This window comes from Convolutriloba macropyga, chromosome 4 (genome assembly GCF_964194025.1).
Source record: "Convolutriloba macropyga chromosome 4, txConMacr16.3, whole genome shotgun sequence".
Taxonomy (NCBI): domain Eukaryota; kingdom Metazoa; phylum Xenacoelomorpha; order Acoela; family Convolutidae; genus Convolutriloba; species Convolutriloba macropyga.
The window spans coordinates 76,746,360-76,767,519 of record NC_134471.1 but is presented as its reverse complement, the minus strand read 5'-3'; the positions used below and the strand labels follow the sequence as shown (position 1 = coordinate 76,767,519).

The 21,160-nt window shown below is 36.5% G+C and overlaps 1 protein-coding gene across 1 annotated transcript in view; it reads left to right on the top strand.

The window, feature by feature from the left end:
• The window catches only part of LOC142338174 (uncharacterized), a 112,897-nt gene extending 92,793 nt beyond the window's left edge, over positions 1–20,104 (top strand). The window contains exons 3-5 of the mRNA XM_075387811.1: positions 15,467–15,847; positions 19,465–19,534; positions 19,948–20,104. Of these exons, the coding sequence (XP_075243926.1) occupies positions 15,467–15,847; positions 19,465–19,534; positions 19,948–20,104 (608 nt within the window). The remainder of the gene's footprint in view (positions 1–15,466; positions 15,848–19,464; positions 19,535–19,947) is intronic.
• The last annotated feature ends 1,056 nt before the right edge of the window (positions 20,105–21,160 follow it).

Here is a 21,160-nt window from a genome sequence, read left to right as displayed (position 1 = left end):
CCCAAAAACGTTAGTCAGAATAATCAATATTTTCCAATTCAGAATGTGATCAAATTACAAATTTGCAATTTCACTCATCACAGTACGAAGGGGTGGTCTTCTGTTAGTTGCAGTCAACCGCCGTGTGAACTCAAAAGATTTATCAGCAACCAATAAGTGACCACCTTCGAACTTTGATGTGTTTTGTAATTATGTAGTTTGATGACATTGTGAATCGGTAAATGGTCTGAATCGGATTATTTTCAAAAAATTATCTCAAATGGTCTGATTCGGACCTGGTCTGGATATTTTCTGAAAACTCCCTCCAGATCAATCATAAAACATAATCTGTTTTCTGAAACTTTGGAGGGCGGGGGCTGAAAAGTTGTATCTGCAACTAACAACTGTCCAGCTTCGTAATTTGATGTGTATTGTAATTTTGTAATTTGATGAAATTTTTAATCAGTAAATGGACTGAATCGTAGTAACTTCTGAAAACTCCCTCAAATGGTCTGTTTCGGACCTGGTCTGAATATTTTCTAAAAATTACCTCATGATCAAGCATAATCAGTTGTCTGAAACATTGGGTTGGATGCAAATGGACGTTGGAGGCAAGAGAGCCTGTTTGATAAACCTCAATGACTGAAGGATGTTTCAGAAATTCAGAGTAAATGAGTGAGCATAACATATAGTCCTGCTTTTCGATGCTAGTTGCCGCCCGCTTCTTAAGTATATTTACGATCATGTTGAAAGAACGTTTTCAGTCTCCATTGTGACGAGGGATTATAAGAATCACCCCATAAAAAGTGAGTGTCTGTGTCGATACATCTCATCCTGCTACTCTAACTAAGAGAAATTTAGGATATTAGATATTAATTGCAACGAACAACTGGTTGATTCTAATAAAAAAAACTCGGAGTTTTTTCAAAGATATGTCATCATTTTAGGGAGAATTCTCTTAATCATTGTGTCTATCTTCTCAAGCTACTAACAAGAAACGATCAAATGAGCCTTGGAAACACTGTTGCATTGGAAACACTGTTTTCTAGTCAGTTTCCAATGAAAAGGATTAATTTTAACAGTATTTAACTTTTTCCGGTGTACCATTGAACAGTTGTTTCTGAGATATAATTTGTCAATCCAATCCAATCCAAGCCAGCTATTCCATTCAATCTGTTGATCGGATGCCGTATAGCCGACAGGGCGTTTAACCGACAACTAACAATTGAAAAATGTGGCCGACATTCGGTCTAGGCAAAATGAGCGATAACATTAATTTTGGAGGTTTGTGATGCCAATTTAAGAAACTCAGTATGGCGGCATTTGCAATTGAAAAGAGCATCAAATATGTTTGGCCAGCAACTACGTACGATTTTCTTACGTACGTTTTCTTGCGTAAATCTGCTACGTTTTTCTCTTATAGGTCTTATTAGCCTTATAAGAGTTTGAGTCCTAAACGTTGTGAGAAACGAAAATAATTAGATTTCCTGTCCCGAAATTAACTTGTTTATTTAAATTCGTTTCGAAACATTGTTGATTTCCAAAAAAAGAGTCTTGAATTCTTTTCAGTTTTTTTAGATAATTAGTTTGTCATTTCTTTTCATTATCAAAGCAACGTGAGCGAACAAAAATAATTAATATTCTTAATTAAATAATAATTCTTAACAATTATATTCTTATAAATTATATATAAATATTTTCTGAAAAATCCCTCTCATCGATTCCAATCAAATTATTGCTGTATTACTAATTGCTAATTGCTGTATTACTTAATTGCAATCGAGGGAATCACTAATATTTTGGTTAGGCAAGGAGCTTAAACAATTACAAAAAGAGAGTGATAAGAGGCAGTAAACAAAAAAAGTAGTGAAATCCTCTCAATTCTACTATTACTTGCAGAATTACTTAAAGACTAATTTTGCAAATAGAGTGAAAATTGACTTAATGTTGTCAGGTGAGAATTACCAACCAATTACTTACAAACCGAGTAACCTACCAAATTTTAAGGCAACGAAGCTCAATTCACTTTGTCATTCAATTTTTCCAATCCGTAAAAATCGGTTGATAAGAGTTTTGGTCACATTTTTTCTTAAATTAAACTCACACATACGATGTCTGACCACTCACCCGCTGATAGTAGAACTCGTCACCAACTCAAACTACTGCTCATCAGGCAGGTAAACGTCGAGCATGAAAAATTGACTTCGCCATCTCTCAGCCAGCTCTCGAATGAGTCCGAGCAAAATTTAAGAACCACAGCCCGCGACCATGCTACCATCACCTCCTTCTTTGATCTATTCCCCCCGAACACAACAAGGCGCTCTTTCATTTCGGACGATAAGCTGCCTTTACCTTCGATGCTGATCATAATTCAGTTGACCAAAAACAACACCATAATACGTCTCCCATAAACGAAACTGTAAGCGTTGACTCAGGCGTGGTTCAGGGCACGTCGTCTTCCGATACAGCGACCCCAGATCATGAGAGTGAGTCTCCAAATATTACCCCTCCCGCAATCGAATCGGACAGCAGGGTTTTTTTCCTGTCATCGGCAACTGCTCCCTCTCCCGCAAAGGAACCAGACAACAGGTATTTTTTTCCGTCATCGGCACCTGCTCCCTCTCCCGCAATGGAATAAGACAGCAGGGATTTTTCCCGTCAACGGCAACTGCACCCTCTCCAGCAATGAAATCGGACAGCAGGGATTTTATCTCGTCATCGGCAACTGTCCCCTTTCCCACAATCAACACGCAGAAAGCAGAACAGGTTCTTTTTTGAGTTCACGCCAGACCCAAATTTGGAATCGGATATCAGGGATTTTTTTCCCGTCATCGCCAACTGTTCCCTCTCCCTCAGATAGTTTTTATATAAATCTATCTGTTTGTGCCTGAGAGCTCATTGGACTCTTTACCGTGACAGGCCGAGGAACTGCACACGTCAACCGTCTTTCGAGACCAATTCAGCATCAGAGCTGACTGACCCAATTTCGACAACTAAACGTATTCTGATGCCATATAAAATGTGGATTCAAACGATCCAGACTTAACAACGTTAATTTATGTCAACAGTTCAGGTGACTTCGAGATGACGCCTGACATCGCATGGGTGAGACTTTCTATAATTGCCAACTTCTTTCAGGTGAATATAATATTCTAGCAACCAATACCAGAGTGCTCTAGAGGTCATATTCTACCCAATACAAGAGTGAAAAGTTGCAAAAATTTTTCTTTTCTAATTTATTTCTGCTTTATTTCTGCTTTATTTCTAATTTTACGATCTATTTTTAATTATTTTGCCTGATTTATTAATTGCCTGATTTATCAGTTAAACTTGTCATGTCAAGATATATTTCCAACTAAAATGTAAAAGGCCAATCAATATGAATAGTTTCCAAAAAAATTAGAAATTTTTCTAAATTTTCTTTAAAATTTTGCTTGAGTTTTGCTCCTTCATGATCGATTCTTGATGCAAAATCTTCAATTTGAATAATTTTCAAATTTTCCCTCAAACTTTTTGCCTAAAATTTGCTCATTCATGATCAATTCTTGATGTATGATCTTCAATTTGAATAGTTTCTGAAATTTCCCTCAAAGTTTTGCATAAGTTTTGCTCGTTCATGATATATTCTTGATGCATAATCTTCTATTTGAATAATTTCCATAATTGCCCTCAATCTTTTATCTAAGTTTTGCTCATTCATGATCGATTCTTGAAGCATAATTTTCAAATTGAATAATTTCCACAGATTTCTTCAAATTGTTTGCCTAAGTATTGCTCCTTCATGATCGACTCTTGATGCAAATTCTTCAATTTGAATAAATTCCAAAACTTCCCTCAAACTTTTTGCCTAAGTTTTGCTCATTTATGATCAATTCTTGATGCATGATCTTCAATTTGAATAATTTCTGAAATTTCCCTCAAAATTTTTATCTAAGTTTTGCTCATTCATGATCGATTCTTGATGCATAATCTTCAACTTGAATAATTTCCGCAGATTCCATCAAAATGTTTGCCTAAGTTTTGTCCATTCATGATCAATTCTTGATGCATAATCTTCAATTTGAATAATTTCCGAATTTTCCCTCAAAAAATTGCCTAAGTTTCGCTCAATCATGATCAATTCTTGAAGCATAACCTTCAATTTGAATAATTTCCAAAATTTTCCTCAAAATTTTTGCCTCAATTTTGCTCATTCATGGATGATTATTGATAATATCATCTTTAATTTGATTAACAATTGTAAAAAGAATAAAAAAGACCAAAAATAAAATTAAATAGACCAAATAAAAGAAGACATGAGAAATGTACGATATGAGAAAGTTTCGACGTGAGTTTTTGGTGTTCGAAGTTCTGTTTTCGAATTCTCATTAAGGAGAATTTGAAGTTGAAGAAGTTGAAACTGGAGAACTTGCCACTGATGAGCTCGACACTGATAAGCACGACAATGGTGAGCTAAGTAGTGGCTAGCGGAGGTATAAATGACACATGTACTTTCGGAGCTGAAGTTGTGGCTATTGCATTACTGTGTTGTCTGTCATTCGACTATGCCACAGTCACAGCTGTCGTACTCTTTTCGTTTTTTTTGGAACAAAACGTTTGATCTCCAGGTACTATTGGCATTGTCTTCGTCCACAGCTTCAATGAAATTGCTCATGTCCTCAAGCTCCAAGTCTAGACTCTCGTTTATCTCCCTCCAACCTAACATTGTCAAGCATTGATATTTTTTATTTTGTTGTGAAATGTTTTATCTTCGACAACAAACTAATTTTAAACCACCAGTTAAACGAAAGTTGATTACGCATAAATTAAAAAAATTCTGAATGTTCCTTCTAATTTTGTTGTAAGGTTGTTTGATTAACAATTCTTGTAATTGTTGAAGAAGTGTTCGGCAAAGAGACTGGACTTTTTTATGTAGAGCTGGATTTTCAATTTTATCCCCGTTGAAGTCAGCCCAGACGGTTTTCAATTGTGTTTGCCTGGTAGAACCTACGCCCTTTTCCAACTCAGACACGATTGATAAGATCATTAGGGCTTAAAAATTGGGAAAAGTAGTATCCCAACTCCAGGCTGCTATGCGTTCTCCCACAAATTTGGCCAAAGCTTTGTTTAAAAGTTAAATTTGAGTAGTTGTCTTAGAGACTGATTCTAAGATAATCAAGACCAAGCAAAAAACATCTTCAACTTAATATTATTCACCAAGCAAAAAACATCTTCATCTTAAAAAACATCAAAAGTTTGTTTACCTATGTCAATTTGGTGCATGAAATTGACACCAAAGGCCATAGTGTCTCCTACAATTTTCACAAAATGCGGAGTCCCAGATTAAGTTATGAGCACCTCACGTTCCCTGACAATTATCTTTTTGCATTGGCCCTGGATGGCTTGATTTAGCCCGAATAACAGTCGTCTGAATCAAATCACAACAGAAAATAATTTTTTTCGGTCATGTGTTAGAGAATACAAAATAAAAATTTATTGCCATGAAAAAATTATATTCATTATACTAATTTATTGTTTCAGAGTTGCTTGTTTTAATAGAAGAGCCTCGGATTGTTGAAAGTTTGCGGCACCACTTAAAACTACTTCACGCCACATAACATAATATATAAAACTGAGGTATTGCTAAAGGCTATATGCCAGCTAATTATGGCCCCATTGGAGCTTGTGAGACCAAAAATTTCGACGCTTGAACTTCTAAGTCCGTCAAGAAGATTGTTTCTATTAATATGTACCAATGAAAACTTTTCAACAAAATCCGGGTATCACCAATCCCTTTAGTTTGTTCAATTCTGAAACATCAATATCAATAGTGAATAATAAAAATGAAACAATAATAGTTTTTTAATATCAAACGAAGTTAAGGAACACTGACTTGAAATATCGAAGGCAATTAATTTAAAGTTCTCTGTGCGGGGAGATTCATCAAATCGTGTCAGAAATTGTTGGAGTTTCATAGAACGTTTTGTTTCGACGAATTAACACAAAGACTTATTACTCGGGGAGGTTGACTTCATGAAATTCCGACGTGCTGTTAAATTATCTCATAAATTAAAATGTCTTCCCAAATTAAAAGTCAATTTTTTCTGATAAATCTCCCTTTCTTTAGATTTTCATACTTTATTGCAGTATGTCCCAGTATTGAATAGACGATCAACTGTTTCTCCCTCTTCGATTTTTGTTTTCATTCTTTTTGTGCGCAATCGTTTGATGAGTTGAGTTGGAGTGCTTATCCTATTTTTGATTAATGAAGAAATTGTTGACTTGAAACCCGCGCAAGACCAGATAGCCAGTATTACCAGACAAAAACGCTGTTGTTGTTCGACTAAATTTCCATATTTCAGACTGCATTTTGTACATTGGTTCTAATTAGGGGATCAGGTAGAGTATTTGGTCGAGGTTCTGGATTCTCATTACGGGCATTCCAAATTCGCAAATCAGTGGCTTTTCTCCCCAATTTCTCGATTCAGCGCTTTCATTTCTGTTTTCCTCAGCTGCAAGTGTACTCATGGCTCTTCTCTTGAAGGGTCAGATGCCAGACAAAACATCTGAAGTATCAGTGTCTGTCACACTCTTTTTTGAAGTTTCCCCAGGGGAATTTGAGAACGATGATCTTCCCTACCATCTTTTGTTCTGTTTCCTCTTCTTGCACAGATCTGCCTTTTCGTATTTATTCTTCAAGCACTGTTCCATCAACACTAGGGAAGCTCCAATTGAAGTGTTTGATGTCCGTTAATGCTCTCAGATATCTTTTCAGGTCGTTGTAATCTGGCTCGTCATATACCATTATTTTGTTTTTTTTCCTTAGGGCATTTATTCTAATTCTATCAATGTCTTTTCATACTGAATGATTCCCTTGCATAGAAGAAACAACAATCAGAAAAGTTCTTCAGCCACTTGGTTCTTTGTTTTTTGCAGGTTCGTTGTGGTCTCCTAAATTTGCCCTATTCGCGAATTTGTGTCAACACAATAAAAAGAACTTTTGTTTTTTTTTCATTTATTTGTAATAATTCAAAATAAATACGATTTCATTCATCCAATTATATCATGTCAGCTAAACAGATCAGTTAAACATATCAACTAAACAAACTTTTTGTTTATAGCGACAGTTGAAAATATCAGCTAAATTAAATTTCGTTCAATGCGATATGCAATTAAATTCTGAAAAACCTCTCTAATTGTAATAAAGATTTAACTAATCGAAAATCAAAGTTTTGCAAAAAGAAAAGAAAAATGGAGTTGCTTACAGTCACACATAGTGATTTCATCGTAATCGTTTTTTCGTGGAGCACCTCGCTTCCGATTTTGCCTCGTCGCCTCACTGCTTGATGACTAATGTTGGGATTCAGATGAGGACATTACTCTCTGAAAAACTATTTCATTATTTATTACCGGATAGAGAATCCGAAAAATTAAACACATTTCAATATTTTTTGAACAGCTATTTTCATGAACGGCTGGTTTACAGAGCCGTTAATGAGAAAATGAGAGCAAACTGAGGAGGGATTAGAAAACAAAAATCTGATGTGCTACTTGCATACTAATTTCCCGGACATAAGGAGGTCGTTGATTTGATAAGTCTCACAAATGATTCGTTGGTTTTGCAGAATTTTTGCTAAATTTACTTAGCCTCTGTTTAGAAAGCAACAGTTTCCCAGTTTCATCGGGGCCAGATTACCATCCGTGGTATGTGATTGCGAACAGTGTGACAGTGTCACCTTCAAACAATGTGACTACAAATATTCAATTACGTCAAAAAGGCTGTATGAAGTTTTGCCGAAGCAGAATTTCATTCCTAATTAATTTTCATTAAAAGCAAGTCGAAAAATATATATAAATGGATTTCAATGTAGTTTCTTCTGAAAAATCCGAGGAGAATTAGGATTTCATAATTAGTAGCTCAAAAACTATTTTGAACAGAGATCCGAAAAGACTGATGTAGTAACCAAGCCGTTTTTCTTAACCAAGAAGGCAAAACTGACAAAAGAAAAATTCGCCAAATATCTCAAAAACTTTTGAGGGATTTTTCGGAAAAAAGTAACATTTCTTTTTTTCTGTTTTTAATTCATTCAGCAATATATTTAGGTTGCAAAATAATGATGAAGTTTTTTCGAGATTTGAATAATTAGGTTTTGGTTTTTCTCCGAAGAAACTTTTGTCCGAAAACCAAAAAAGGGATACTTTAGAAATAAATTTCCGAGCATAACTTCTTATTAACGAATCCTGTTGTGGTTTAAGATTTATCAGGCAGTTTTAATGAATCTAATTGAAATAGCAGTAAATTTTAACTGATTTTGTCTTATTTCAAGAGTTGTTGATTTATTTTGAAGATTGAAATTCACCTAAACCACCAGAACGAATCACAGAAGTAATTGAGCACTTACTTCATTTCAGAGAAAGTACAATTGGAACTCAATCGGAAATGGTTAGCAGACATTGCTAGTTGTATCCCTAAATGGTTTTTTCGGTTTGTGGAAATTTTGCAGAAAGAAAAATTCGACTTCAACTTTGAGAATCCACCATTGGTCATGGGGTAGGGTAAATCACTGTTAGGAGAACCTTTCTAAAAGTTTTTGTTTAATTGTTTTGTTGTTGTTTCAGAGCCTATTGGAAAGAAACGTGGGGCTCCTATTAAATACACTGAACCCTTCAACTGCAACCGTTAGCATAATTCATCAACTTTAATTTAATCAAACCTACTACTTTAAAAAAATCACGACTAAAGTGCTTAGTCACACAGTTTGTATAACATTCACTAACGAAAACACATTTGATAACTGCAAACTTCTTTTAATAGGAAGTGATCAAACATTCAAGAGAAACGATGCTCTGCAGAGACCTAATTGTGGAGGAAATTATCAACGAAAGTTTGATCTTTATTGCAGGAAGTGTTTTCAGTGGACCACAGACGGACACAACCTGCGCAATCACCCGGTAGGCCTTATGTGTGGGGACCTCCGAAATTTCTTCTTGGCACAAAAAAAAACAAGTGTCAAGCGACATCAAGCGCTGGAACTCACAGTTATGAACAATTTTTGGACAAAATACTCTTTAACAATGGACTTGGAGAAAGAATTCAAGAAGGACTTGCCAAAATTAGAGCTGAAAGACGTTCAGGGTCAGTATTGCAGCAAGTTTCTGCTGAGTGTAGCCCTAAGTTATGCTTGAAATGGTTCGATCAGGTGACCATTCGAATTGAGCCATCGGAAGCTGAGCCTGTCAACGACAACCAGTTAAGTGCTCCCGCTGCATTCAATGCTACCATTTCTCCTGTTCCCGAGCCATTCAACGTGACCTCTGGCCTTCTCCCGGGCCATCCAAAGTGACCTCTGCGCCTGCTCCCGGTCCATCCAAAGTGACCTCTGCACCTGCTCCCAGGCCATCCAAAGTGACCTCTGCGCCTACTCCTGGGCGAGCGAAGCTCACCACTGTTCGTATACCTGGGCCAACCATACAAACCAAGATTTGGGCAGACAGGAAGGATACCAATCAACTACACAATGGAATTGAAAAAAACTTTCAAAAATTTGAGTGCGACACAGATCTAGTAAATTCTCTCTGGGAAAAGATTTTTTATTATTCAAAACTTAAATCAGTGCCCTGGATACGTCGTGCCTTTAACAAACACGCCGAAATAGAGTGCAATACAGCTGACACAACTTTTTTTGAAACTGGAAGATGAAACAACAAGTAGCGAGGGAGAAGTGGTTTCAAGAATCGTGACTTTGAATAGAAAAGACGACTTGGTAAGGTGAGGGACTTTTCAGAAAAAAATGAAATTGCCCTTTTTAATTGATCGGATACTATATTAGCCTAAGAGGAATCATATGTCAGACTTTTGTTATGAGATGTTATAACAAGAGGGGAGGATATATTTCTCTTTGAAAACATTTTCGCTTTGAAAATATTTTTTATTTCCTCCTTTTTCCTTCCACTTTTTTTTAGTTACATAGCTGATTTTTTTCTTAAGATGAACGGAGAAAAAATTTCACTGCCATTTTTGCCAAAAATTTCAGCGCACGGAGAAGTCGATGGAATCTTCTCTGTGTGGACGATTTCAACATCAGCAGTAAGTTTTGTCTGACAATCACATTTTAACCTGTATCAACTTAGGATCCACCTAATATTTACTATTGTTTAATCACTGGTTTTAATTCCTTCTTTTTGTTTTTAGCTTAGAACACGTCAAGCAACTTTGATGCAACCAATTTTGTCGCTGCAAATTCAGCGGCTCATCAGTACAGTTGATTTCTTCCATCAGCAAAGCAAGCATCAAGTGCTGAGAAAATATCTTTCTCTAGCCAGGAGGGTGCTATCTGAAACTGGAGCGTCGTTTTGAATTCCAAAGTAATTACAGTTTTGTCTGGCAAGAGGGAGGTTTTTGTGGTGTCATGTACCTCAATCGAGGTGAAGCTCTTCAGTAAATACGAATCTGAAGGAGAATCGTTGGTTCCTATATTCTATTATAAATCCTAAATTACAGGCCAAAAATCTATAATTAAAGAACTTAATTAGTCATAAGAAGTTTAAAATTGTTCTTTTATCCACAACTAATCATGTTTAAGGCAAAATTTCTTCGGTAGTCATTTGTTGCTGAGTGGCAGTTGTCGCAAAGTGCAGATCGCGGCTGGACATGGGTTATTCTGCCGTCTGACACAATTTAAATGTCAAGGTTCTCATCAGACACAGTAGGACTGGAAATGGGATTCATTGCCTCATTTGATAATTGTAAAAATTGCGCTCTAATACTTTTGGCTTATCTTTTCGAGTTGTTTGGATTATCAAACAAGATTAACTAACCCATTTTTCAGCAGAAGGAATTTTCAGAAAATATTCAGTTTTCCCAAGAAACTCTTGACAAAGATGTATAAATAAAATATAAGGCTTTATAAATGTTTTTTTCTAGAGAGGAGATCAGTCAGGTATTTGGAGGAATACGCAGAACTTGGTACCAGTTCAATGCCAGTTTTTCCAGCTCTTGCGATACATTTAACATGTGATCGTTTGCAAAATGTTGACGAGAAAATGGATCTAAAGCAGCTTTGGCTGAATGTCAACGGAGTAGCTCTCTCAACCGATTACTTGAGAACCCTGGTCCAGTCAATTCTATGCAACTGGTTGGAGGATCTACAGGAACATGTGAGTGCCTGCGATCAATTGAAAAATCAAAAATTTTCTTATACCGAATATAAATTTAGGTGCATTAAGCTTCTTAATGCACGTTTCCGAAGTTAGCATTGTTTTAGCAATCGCATGAAAAAGGGGCTGTTATTTTTATCTGGCAGCAAATTAATGAAGCGTTGGATCTGGACGACTTTTACGTGCAAAATTTTCTAGCTTCCTCGGTCATCGGGTCCGAAACTTCCAGTCAAGCATGAACCCGCTTTCAGGCCATCGAACGGCAACCCAAATATGTCCTCAAAACTTCAATTAAAAGAGGACCTGTCATGATGTGGAATTGATAGCATGGCTCAGAAAACCTTTCCTGATAGTCGCTGTATATTTTTGATCTGTTGTATGTGTCAGATGCTTAATTATGGTGTAATTATGGTACAATTAATTAGTGTTCATTTCTATGTTTATATTTTATGGTCTGTAATAAAAATTACATATTATAGATCAATTTTCCTTCAGTTCTGCTAAGGGCTGAGAAGGAGAGCATCACACCAAAATAACAACAACCAACAACAGCCAAGTGTTTCAGCCCAATTGATTTTTTTTCTGAAAAATCCCTCAGCAATTACTCTTAGCTTTGACCGTGAATTAGAAGAATCAGACCATCAAGGACAGCCGCCCTTTTTGAATTGGATAACAGTTCACTCCTCAGCAATATCCTTTATCCGATATTCTTACCCAACATTTTCTCTGAACCCTCTGCTCTGACACTTTTCTCTAAGAGAAGGGTAGTAAATCATACTAAAACTCTAATACAATAACCATTCATAATTAAGGAGCCAATTTTAATCATTCATAAATCAGGAACCAATTTATAAACACTGAAACAGAGTTGAAAACTTTGCAGTCCATTGTGTCTTCATGGAGGTACTTGGTGTTATCCCTACTGTTCCCAAAACAAGTGCCACAGAACTTCCGCGACCAATTTTTTCCTTGTTCTCCGCATATTGTCATCATGTGTTGCCTCAAATTGCCTTGCTTCGCAGCCAGGAGTCCACGTTTTAAAATAGGTGATTTGATATATTGGTTTGATTTGATGCTCAGTGAATATGAAAAATTTTTGAAAGCTGCGGGAAATTTCGGTAAACAAATCGATTTGATATTTTGATGATGCAATCTCAATTTGAGAAGCTCTTTGAAACTAGGGGAACATTTGAAGGACATTTTGTTTTGTACGTGGCAAAACCTTCTGACTCAAAACTACAGGTGGCCAATCCTATAGACTCAAAACTGTTGGCGCTTCAATTTTTTAGTCTGCACCTGCCAACTCAAAATAAATCATTAGTCAATCAAGAGACTGAGAGTATCACTGTCGAAATAAATCTTGTTGTCAGCAATAGTGTGTTCTACATTAATCATTTTTAAAATTATTTCAATGCTGATTAGACCTGTTGTCTTCATAGCCTCTAATCTATTCGAAAACCTCACCATGCTATCCAACTTTTTTGAAGTTAACGAAAACAGTCAAGTGCTGGATCCACTGACAAAAATTTGGGAGGGGGAAACTATCAAAGGGTTCAAATCATCTTGGGAAGTTGCAGTGAGATATCAGCGGTGTTCGAAAAATGAGACAATTAAGAACCCCGTTGAGCTTGCCGAGTTTCGCGAAAAGTGGCCCATTTGAAAATGCATAACACACACGGCAGGCCCGTTGCGGCCAGGATCGCGAAAAGCAGCCACTGCACAAGAATCATTGGGCTACAGAAAGGAGAACAGAATGCTTCATGAGTGGGTACATTTTTTCGGTGAGAGCGTGCGCTCATTCACTGACCTTCCACCATTGCATGGGCAAAATGCAGAGAGATCAATCACCAATGAACAGTTGCGAACAGGAACCGTAGTGATTAACGATTTCTTTCTGCAGTGCATGTTGGTTCAAATAGAGCATCAACAAGAGCCCGAAGTAATCGACTACCAGCAACTCAGACCTGCAAACTGGACGGGCATGCGAGACAGGCGCCTGGCGGAATCTATAGCTTCATCACAACCCGTTGAGAAAGAACGGAAAAAAGTTCGCATGAATGACCGTAGAAAAGAAAAAGTAGTTAGGCTGTCATCGAGAGACTCAGTTGATGGTAATTTTTTTCCAGAACCCTAATTTGAAATTGAGGGACCTCTCAGAAATTAATTTGTTTTTCAAATTTTGAAAAAAATTATCATAAAAGAACGTGATGCTTGAACATAAGTAAAAGCCTGAAAAATCTGATATTCAGTAATCTCTAAGTGATTTCAAGCTACATTCAGCAAAAATATAACTGAGGGTTATTCCAGAAAAAAACACAGCTGGTCAATGTTTTTTTTTCAACTGTCGTCTGTGTCTGCTAATTTTTAATTAGAGAGCTACATTGCTCCACCCAACCCAATTGTTACTTTCCTCAGAAGCATACCAGTTGAAGAGAAGTCGACCCCCTTGACTTTCGTTCCGTGCATTAATGGAATTGTTAAGCTCTCCGATGAAGTTTTCGATGACAACAACAGGAAGTGCCGCATATCTTCTGTGGTATACAGGTTTTGAGATTGCTGTGCGGTAGCAAAGTTGATAAGATTGAACAACAAATCAATATCAACAAAGATTCCTGTTCGTCTCGTCAGCATTGCCAATTAAAGCCACGACGAAAACTACCACAAAAACGTTTTCTGTGAATTACTTCAGCAAACACCAGATGCTGATATGTTATTCTTCTTGTTGTCAGCAATCAAACGTAGAATTGGTTTTGATGGCAAGAAGTTCTCAACACAGTTGTCAAAGCAGTTTTTTCCCGTAAACAAGCAGCTGAGAAAGGCGTTGGTTCTAACGTAGAGCAAACATCAGATCAGATATGCCTTAAAGCCGACGGAAAATGATGACATCTCCACTTATCTCCTGGACGAATATCGCGGTGAGAAATGAAATGTCATAAAACTGGAAAGGCAGTATAATGTTACAAAAATGATCAAAAGCGCCGAATGTAGAGATTACGTTTCAAAGCTGCTAAAAATAACCCTGATAACAACTGTGATAAACAACCGCCCAGATGAGGATTACAGAACAATTGTGCAATCAAATCTAAATGCAACGGCTCTCTGAATTTCACTTCACTCACTTCTCGGTATATTTGCTTTAAAACATTTTCAATAATCATTGTGTCAGCAACCTTTGTGTGTTTTTTCTATGTTGTTTATTTTAGTGACATTTAGATTACTTATTTAATTAAATTTTCTGACAAATGCTTAGCTATTTCAGCTATGAAATAGACCACCGAATGCAGCCAGGTGACTGTCAATGTGATACTGGCCGTACATATTTAGTGAAATATATGATGTACGTCCCAGTGCCACAAAAACCGAATTTTTTCCGAAAAATCACTCGTTCAAAAAACGCTTCGATTGTCAATGTGGGAGCGGCCGAATCTCTTTTCACTGGTCAAATCTCTTTTCATTGGCCAGATCTATTTTCAATGGTCGAATTCATTTTGTAGCATATATGGTGTACCTCCCAGTGCCACATAAATTAATTTTTTTCCGAAAAATCCCTCTCTCAAAAAAAGGCTTTGTTTGTCAATGTGGGAGTGGCCGAATCTATTTTAACTGGTCAAATCTATTTTCAATGGACAAAAAAGGCTTTGGTTGTCAATGTGGGAGCGGTCGAATCTATTTTCACTGGTCAAATCTATTAGATTTATATAAAATCTCATTTCACTTCAAAACTGGAAGTTTTAGTTACAATTATACTATTTTAAATATTTTAGTTATGCTAACCAGCGCTTATATGATGTCGCAATGTATTGTTTTTTATGCATTTCTGAAATTGTGTTACATTCCTGTCGGTATCATTCCCCACATTCTTATTTCTGTATAACTATTATAAGTTTTGAATTATAATTCTTAGTAAGTTAAAAATAAGTAGTATTAAAGATTTAATAATCACTTTTATGTTCAAAGCGCATTAAAATAGGCTTAATTGCAGATTAAATGCGAAATTGAGCTACATTGGTTGCGAAAAATCGATACATAAATGGAGCTGATGCGTGATACCAGACACGCGAAAAATAGGTTTTAAAGTTTGTAATTGTATGTCGCTGATAAGATTAGGACACTTTTGCGAACACGGGATAAGATATTCCCGTCCATGTTGCCGGTTTCTGCTAAAGTAGCTATTTTCCGCAATATTGTTCCACTTTCATTGAATTAACGTAGTGAAAACGAACACGAGATACACGCATCGGGCATATCCTCCCGTGAGGATTTGGGTATTCTTGTGCGTCGTAATGATAACAAAATTGTATCTTTAGCGAATCTTGTCATTCATATAATAAAACTTTATTTTACTTTTCAGCAATCGTGTACGAATATTTTGAAAGCGTATCAGAGATCTGTATGTTTGGCACAGCTTTGGACAGCGATCCAGAGGTAGTTTGTGAGATAGTTAGGATCGACGATGATGAAGATGAAGAATGCCAAGATTTGTGCACTCAAAACAAATGGCCTGGAAATTGCAGAAGAAACATGGAATGCAGTTTTTATCAATTTAGACAATACGAAGGATACAGTATATGCTTAATGTATACTGATAATTGTGAGCCACCCGGGGACGAATTTTTACGAGGGCAGTTTTTTTCCGAGGGTGTTTATTTCAAAACGCTGATGAACTTTGACGAAAAGAAATTGCAAGAACTTGAAATGAGCTCGTCAACAAGCGATCAGATAGAAATGAAAAGTGAGTTGAAAATTTCAATTTTTAGAATAGAACAGGTGCTGTGCTGAGCTAAAAACAGCAAACATTATATTAAAGGGGAATATACCCGGTAACCCGCAAAACGGGGCAAATTGATGGGGGAAGGGAATTATTGGGTTGCAGGAAAAAACAAACAAACAAACAAACATGTAAATGAACATCTAAAATTGCTAGAGGAGGGGCGCACAAAGTAAGGCTGGAAATTGCGGAAAATACAGCAGGAAAGTGGGCAAAAATCTTTTCGAACAAAGATTTCGATTGAAATGAATTGATTTTCAACTCAAAAATGCTCCTATTATATTTCTAAAACAAAGACTGACACATTTTAATCAATGACTGAAATATTTTGATTGATTACACTTCTGAAACTTGTTTAAAAACGTCATCTTTTACAACAAGTTGCTTCCAATTCATAAATACCTGATTTTGCCAAAAACGATATCTTGCAGAATTCATAGAAGATTTTTGAAAGTCTTGATAGAGCTTGCGAAAGTTTTGTAAACATTGACCTCGCACTCTTTACAACATTGTGTCAAGAAACCAGAGTTTTAATAATTTTTTTGAAAGAAAAATTATATCTCATATTTTTGAGAGACATATAGATTACAATCATTGCCGTAATCGCTGCAATTATTATCTTTTGTGCAAAATTTAGGACTGAAAACATGACGCGCTCATAACAGAATATCACCAGAAAAAGAACAGTAAAAAAATGGTTATCAAATAGAAGGTAAACCGGATAATTTGAAGTTATTTTTTCGCTCTTTATATCATCATCATGATGTATGTAAACTGGAGTTAAAACAAATTAGAAAGAAGAGCGAAGATCAAGTCATGCAAAGATTTTAACTAAAACAGTTTCAAAGAGTAAAAAGAAAGGATTTGAAATCGAGCCAAAACAACCGGAAGAATGTCAACATAATTACGAGCGAAGAAGATATTGTTGCTACAATTTAAAAACGAAAGATAAAAATTGATGCTCTGAAATTTTCTTGCTAAGAATCAAAGAAAGAACGCTGAAAAAACCAACGTCAAGAAAATTATGAGGAAGATGTAAGCAGGCAGAGGTCATATGACAAGCGTGGCATACAAAAACAGATGTCCTGAAATGTTTAATTTTGAAAACAAATCAAAGACTTGTCCTGTAAACTTATTGTGGGAAACCCACCCCACAAATTAATCAAATTTACAATAAATAGGAAAAAGAATAAGCGTTTTGAAAGAATGATGACTATAGTAAATTTTCTCTTGCACTTTAAAAGTTAGCTTTAACAAGAACGACATAAACATATCATTATCATAGTTGTTTCTCCCAATCCGGCCCTGAAATTTTGAAAAAAAGGAAAACAGTCATAACATGAAAAATTTTTTTTGCCCTTCGATTGAATTGTTTTTGGACATAAAAGACTAAAGCAGCAGACTTAGAACATCAATGGTTACAATCGTTAAAGATCATCAGAAAAATGGCATAATAAAAAATCATAAGATCAGTTTTTCCTGTAAATCACGAATGGTTAACCAATTTTTAGAAGAAATGTTGAACGACCAGGATGCCACCTGTTTTTATTTTCTTAAGGCATTGGAAAACAAAACCAAAAATTCAAATTTTTTCAATATAGAGCTAAACTTTTTTGCAGAGCAGCTTGTTCTTCATTAAGTGAGAATAAGATTGCATGAAATTGACTATCCTACCAACGTTATAAATCACATCGTTCAATTTGAGTTTCTTTATTACATGAAAATCTTACTCGTTAAATTAACACAAATTAACCAAAAATAGGAAAAAAGGAATTGAAGTTGAGATAATTTTGACTGCAAGAAATTGTTTCAATGAGAAAATTGTGATTATAGAGGGGTCATGAGAAAAAAAGCAAAATCTCGACACCGATTTCTAAAAAATCATATAAGTTCGCAGTGTAAACAAAAGTTCTTGCACAATACTATAAAAAACACAAGTTAAATTTCTGAATCGGAAAACCGTAAATAATTTATCGCAGCTGCAGTCTCATGCAGCTTGATCAAACTAAAAGGCTGAAACCGTACGAAAAATGAATTTTACCACATGGTTGTTATCGCCACCCAGAAGTTATCAAACTCCGAGGCGAAGCCGAGGTGTTATGATAACTTCGAGGGCGATAACAACCATGTGATAATCTTTTTAATCAACACCTGCTGCGATCATTTCAAAATTGAACAATTTTTCATTGGTTTCTCGTTTTTATTTTTGTGGACAATTACACTTTCAAAGCTAAGTGATATTTCTGTGGATCTGTTTTTCGTTTTGCCCTCATGCACCCCATCCCCCTCCCCTCTCCCACACACATACGCACACAGACCCACACATACACACGCACAAACACACACACGCACACACACACACACACACACACACTTATACACACACAAACACACACACGCATACACACACAAACATACACAGGGAGGCCCCACGTACGCTCACGCACGCACACAGGTACACAAGCACACATGCACCCGAGTACACACGGACACGCGCGCACACACACACACACACACACACACACGCACGCACACACACACACATTTACACACACACAAACACACACACTTACACACCCACACAAACACACACACAAACACACACACAGAGACACACACGCACGCTCACGCACTCACATACGTACACACGCACCCACACACAGTCACACACACACACACACACACACACACACAAACAAACTCACACACGCACGCATGCACACACACACAAGCACGCACACACACTCACCCAAACACACACACGCACACACACACACACACACACACTTACACACTATAGATGACACACCACACGCTCGCCAGCACACCACACACACCACATTCACACACACCTCACAAATAAACCACACACACATCACAAAAACACAACCCACTTTTACACTTACACGCACACACGCACGCATACACACACACACCTCAGATAACACACTCACCAGAACACCACACCCACACACCACACACACACACCCCACACAAACACCACACACACAAAACAATTAGACACCACACACACACCGCACATACGCCCCCCACGCCACACACACACACAAAACGCATCACATGCACCACACACGTTTTTTTTAGACTACAAGTTTATCAAAATGTTTCCATCATTAGACTACGAGTTTCTCACACTCTTTTCTCGCCACTGTTTACTTAGAAACAGTGGCGAGAAAAGAGTGTGAGAAACTCGTGGTCTAATGCAGAAGTGTTTTTCCAGTGTCCATCGGGCATTAAAATTTATTACACTGGCAGTTTGTTTAACTCCTGTTATCGCAACAGGCGTTGATTAAACTGATTTCCAAATACTAAAAATAAATGGATTTGTAAAAAAAGAAAACATTAGTTTATAATGATTACTCTTTCTGATTTCTCCTTGATTCGTTGAAAAGATTCACAAAAAATTGCATTTTTTAAGGGAATGAAAACAATTTTAGTAATAAATGTTTATTGATCAAGGCATGTGCGTTCTGAACAATTATTTTCATTTTGATGCAGTTACTTTTGCTACTGTTTTGCGAAAAACGTTTCACTACAAAATGAGACTTTAAGTTTTTTAGATGGAGTGTTTGGCTTGGTTGGCAGTGGGAGAGCGTGTGGCGATGCACTGCTGTTCAGAAAGCACAATGGAGCGTGAAGTTTTTGTTTTCCAAACCACTGATTTCATTCAAACCAACCGACTTAAGCATTCTTTATAGTAAGCAATATATGGCTATGAAAACATCTTTTTGATTGCTCGAACATTTTTTAGCATAGTTGTTTGAAATATTGGATACTTGAAATCAGCGGTGAGTTTGACCAATCGCTATAATCTGTTTCTTTTACCCAGATGAGCAACGTTTCTTTGACCTCATAGTAATTCATGAATTGCACAATATCACCATATCAATTTTAACACGAAACAATTAAACCTTTATAGTTTGGCAAAATTGCAATTACAGGCAAACTTTTCAGAATTAAGTGAATCAGAACATCAAATATAGATGTTCACATGTACTCGGTCGAGATAAAGAGAAAAGAAACAGATTAAATTGTCGTATAGGCCAAAAGTTCAACAGAATTCGACACCGCTTCGGCGTGACTCTCGACGACTGCATGTTGGCATGCAACTCGGAACATTTCGAGTGGATGGGTGTCATAAAGTCATGTGATTTCATCACTTTTACATTCAGTTCCGACACGAGACAGGAATCTGATTAACATGCTAATTTTGATTTTACACAGTTTGACACAGATTCAGTATGTACTTTGTACACGATTTTTCACTAAATATTGCAAAAGAGTAAACAACAGTGATATCACACAGGTTGAGCTAAAAGAACTGACCGCCATCAGACGGTTTCTTATCAGAGGTCAAAGGTCTGATTATTTACCAAAGCGTTGACCTAGTCCTATCATATTTCTCTTAAAATCCGATGACAGCGCAATATGCCTTTTTTGCTTAAATTATTATTATCACTGTTTTGGCTGACTCAACAAAACAGTTGAAGACATTTCGGAAGAAAAAATGGTAGTTGTTTTTCCATTAACTTTTGCAATGAATATAGAGAGACTTTCATTCTTTTTTATTCCTTAACTGAGTACCATAGTTTGAAAATGCTTAATTTATAAACATTAAAGTACCTTGTACTTGAATGAGAGAAACTTCTGATCCGAGGACAAAGTTTTGCACATGGTCTGGTCGGTGCAAGAGTGCCCTTTCCTTAAACGGCACCAGAAGCTTCGATTGCACAAAATTCAGCATAAAATTTTGCTTCGCTCGAAGGTCTAAATTAGTTTTCGCTTGGGTATTTTTGCCTGATAAAATTGAACAATTTCTGAATGTCTACAGATCTAGAAATGGAGACCAGAAGCCGTTGTGATACGGCAAACTCAACCTGGCGGGTTTGTTACAATGCAATGTCAACAATATCCTAATTGGGTTTTAATGAGCCTACATCGACAAAGTTTTAATTGAACAGAACTCTGGATAAAAATTATCTGTCTAAATTTTTCTGAAGTGGTATCATACTTTTTGTATTTTACTGTATCAGCTCATTTGTTGGCTTGATTATTGTATCTCTTCGTTTTTGTGATCAACATCTCCAGTATTTTTTGTTCTCCCTAACCAACAAAACCAAGCTAGGAAACCATGTTTTGAGGTGTGCATTAAAGATTAAACAATCAAAAACCTAAAGGTTGTGCATTGCATTTTTATTACCTGGTCGATCAACCTAATGAATGATTCCACTGTTTGAGGCCTGGCTAAATATGCAT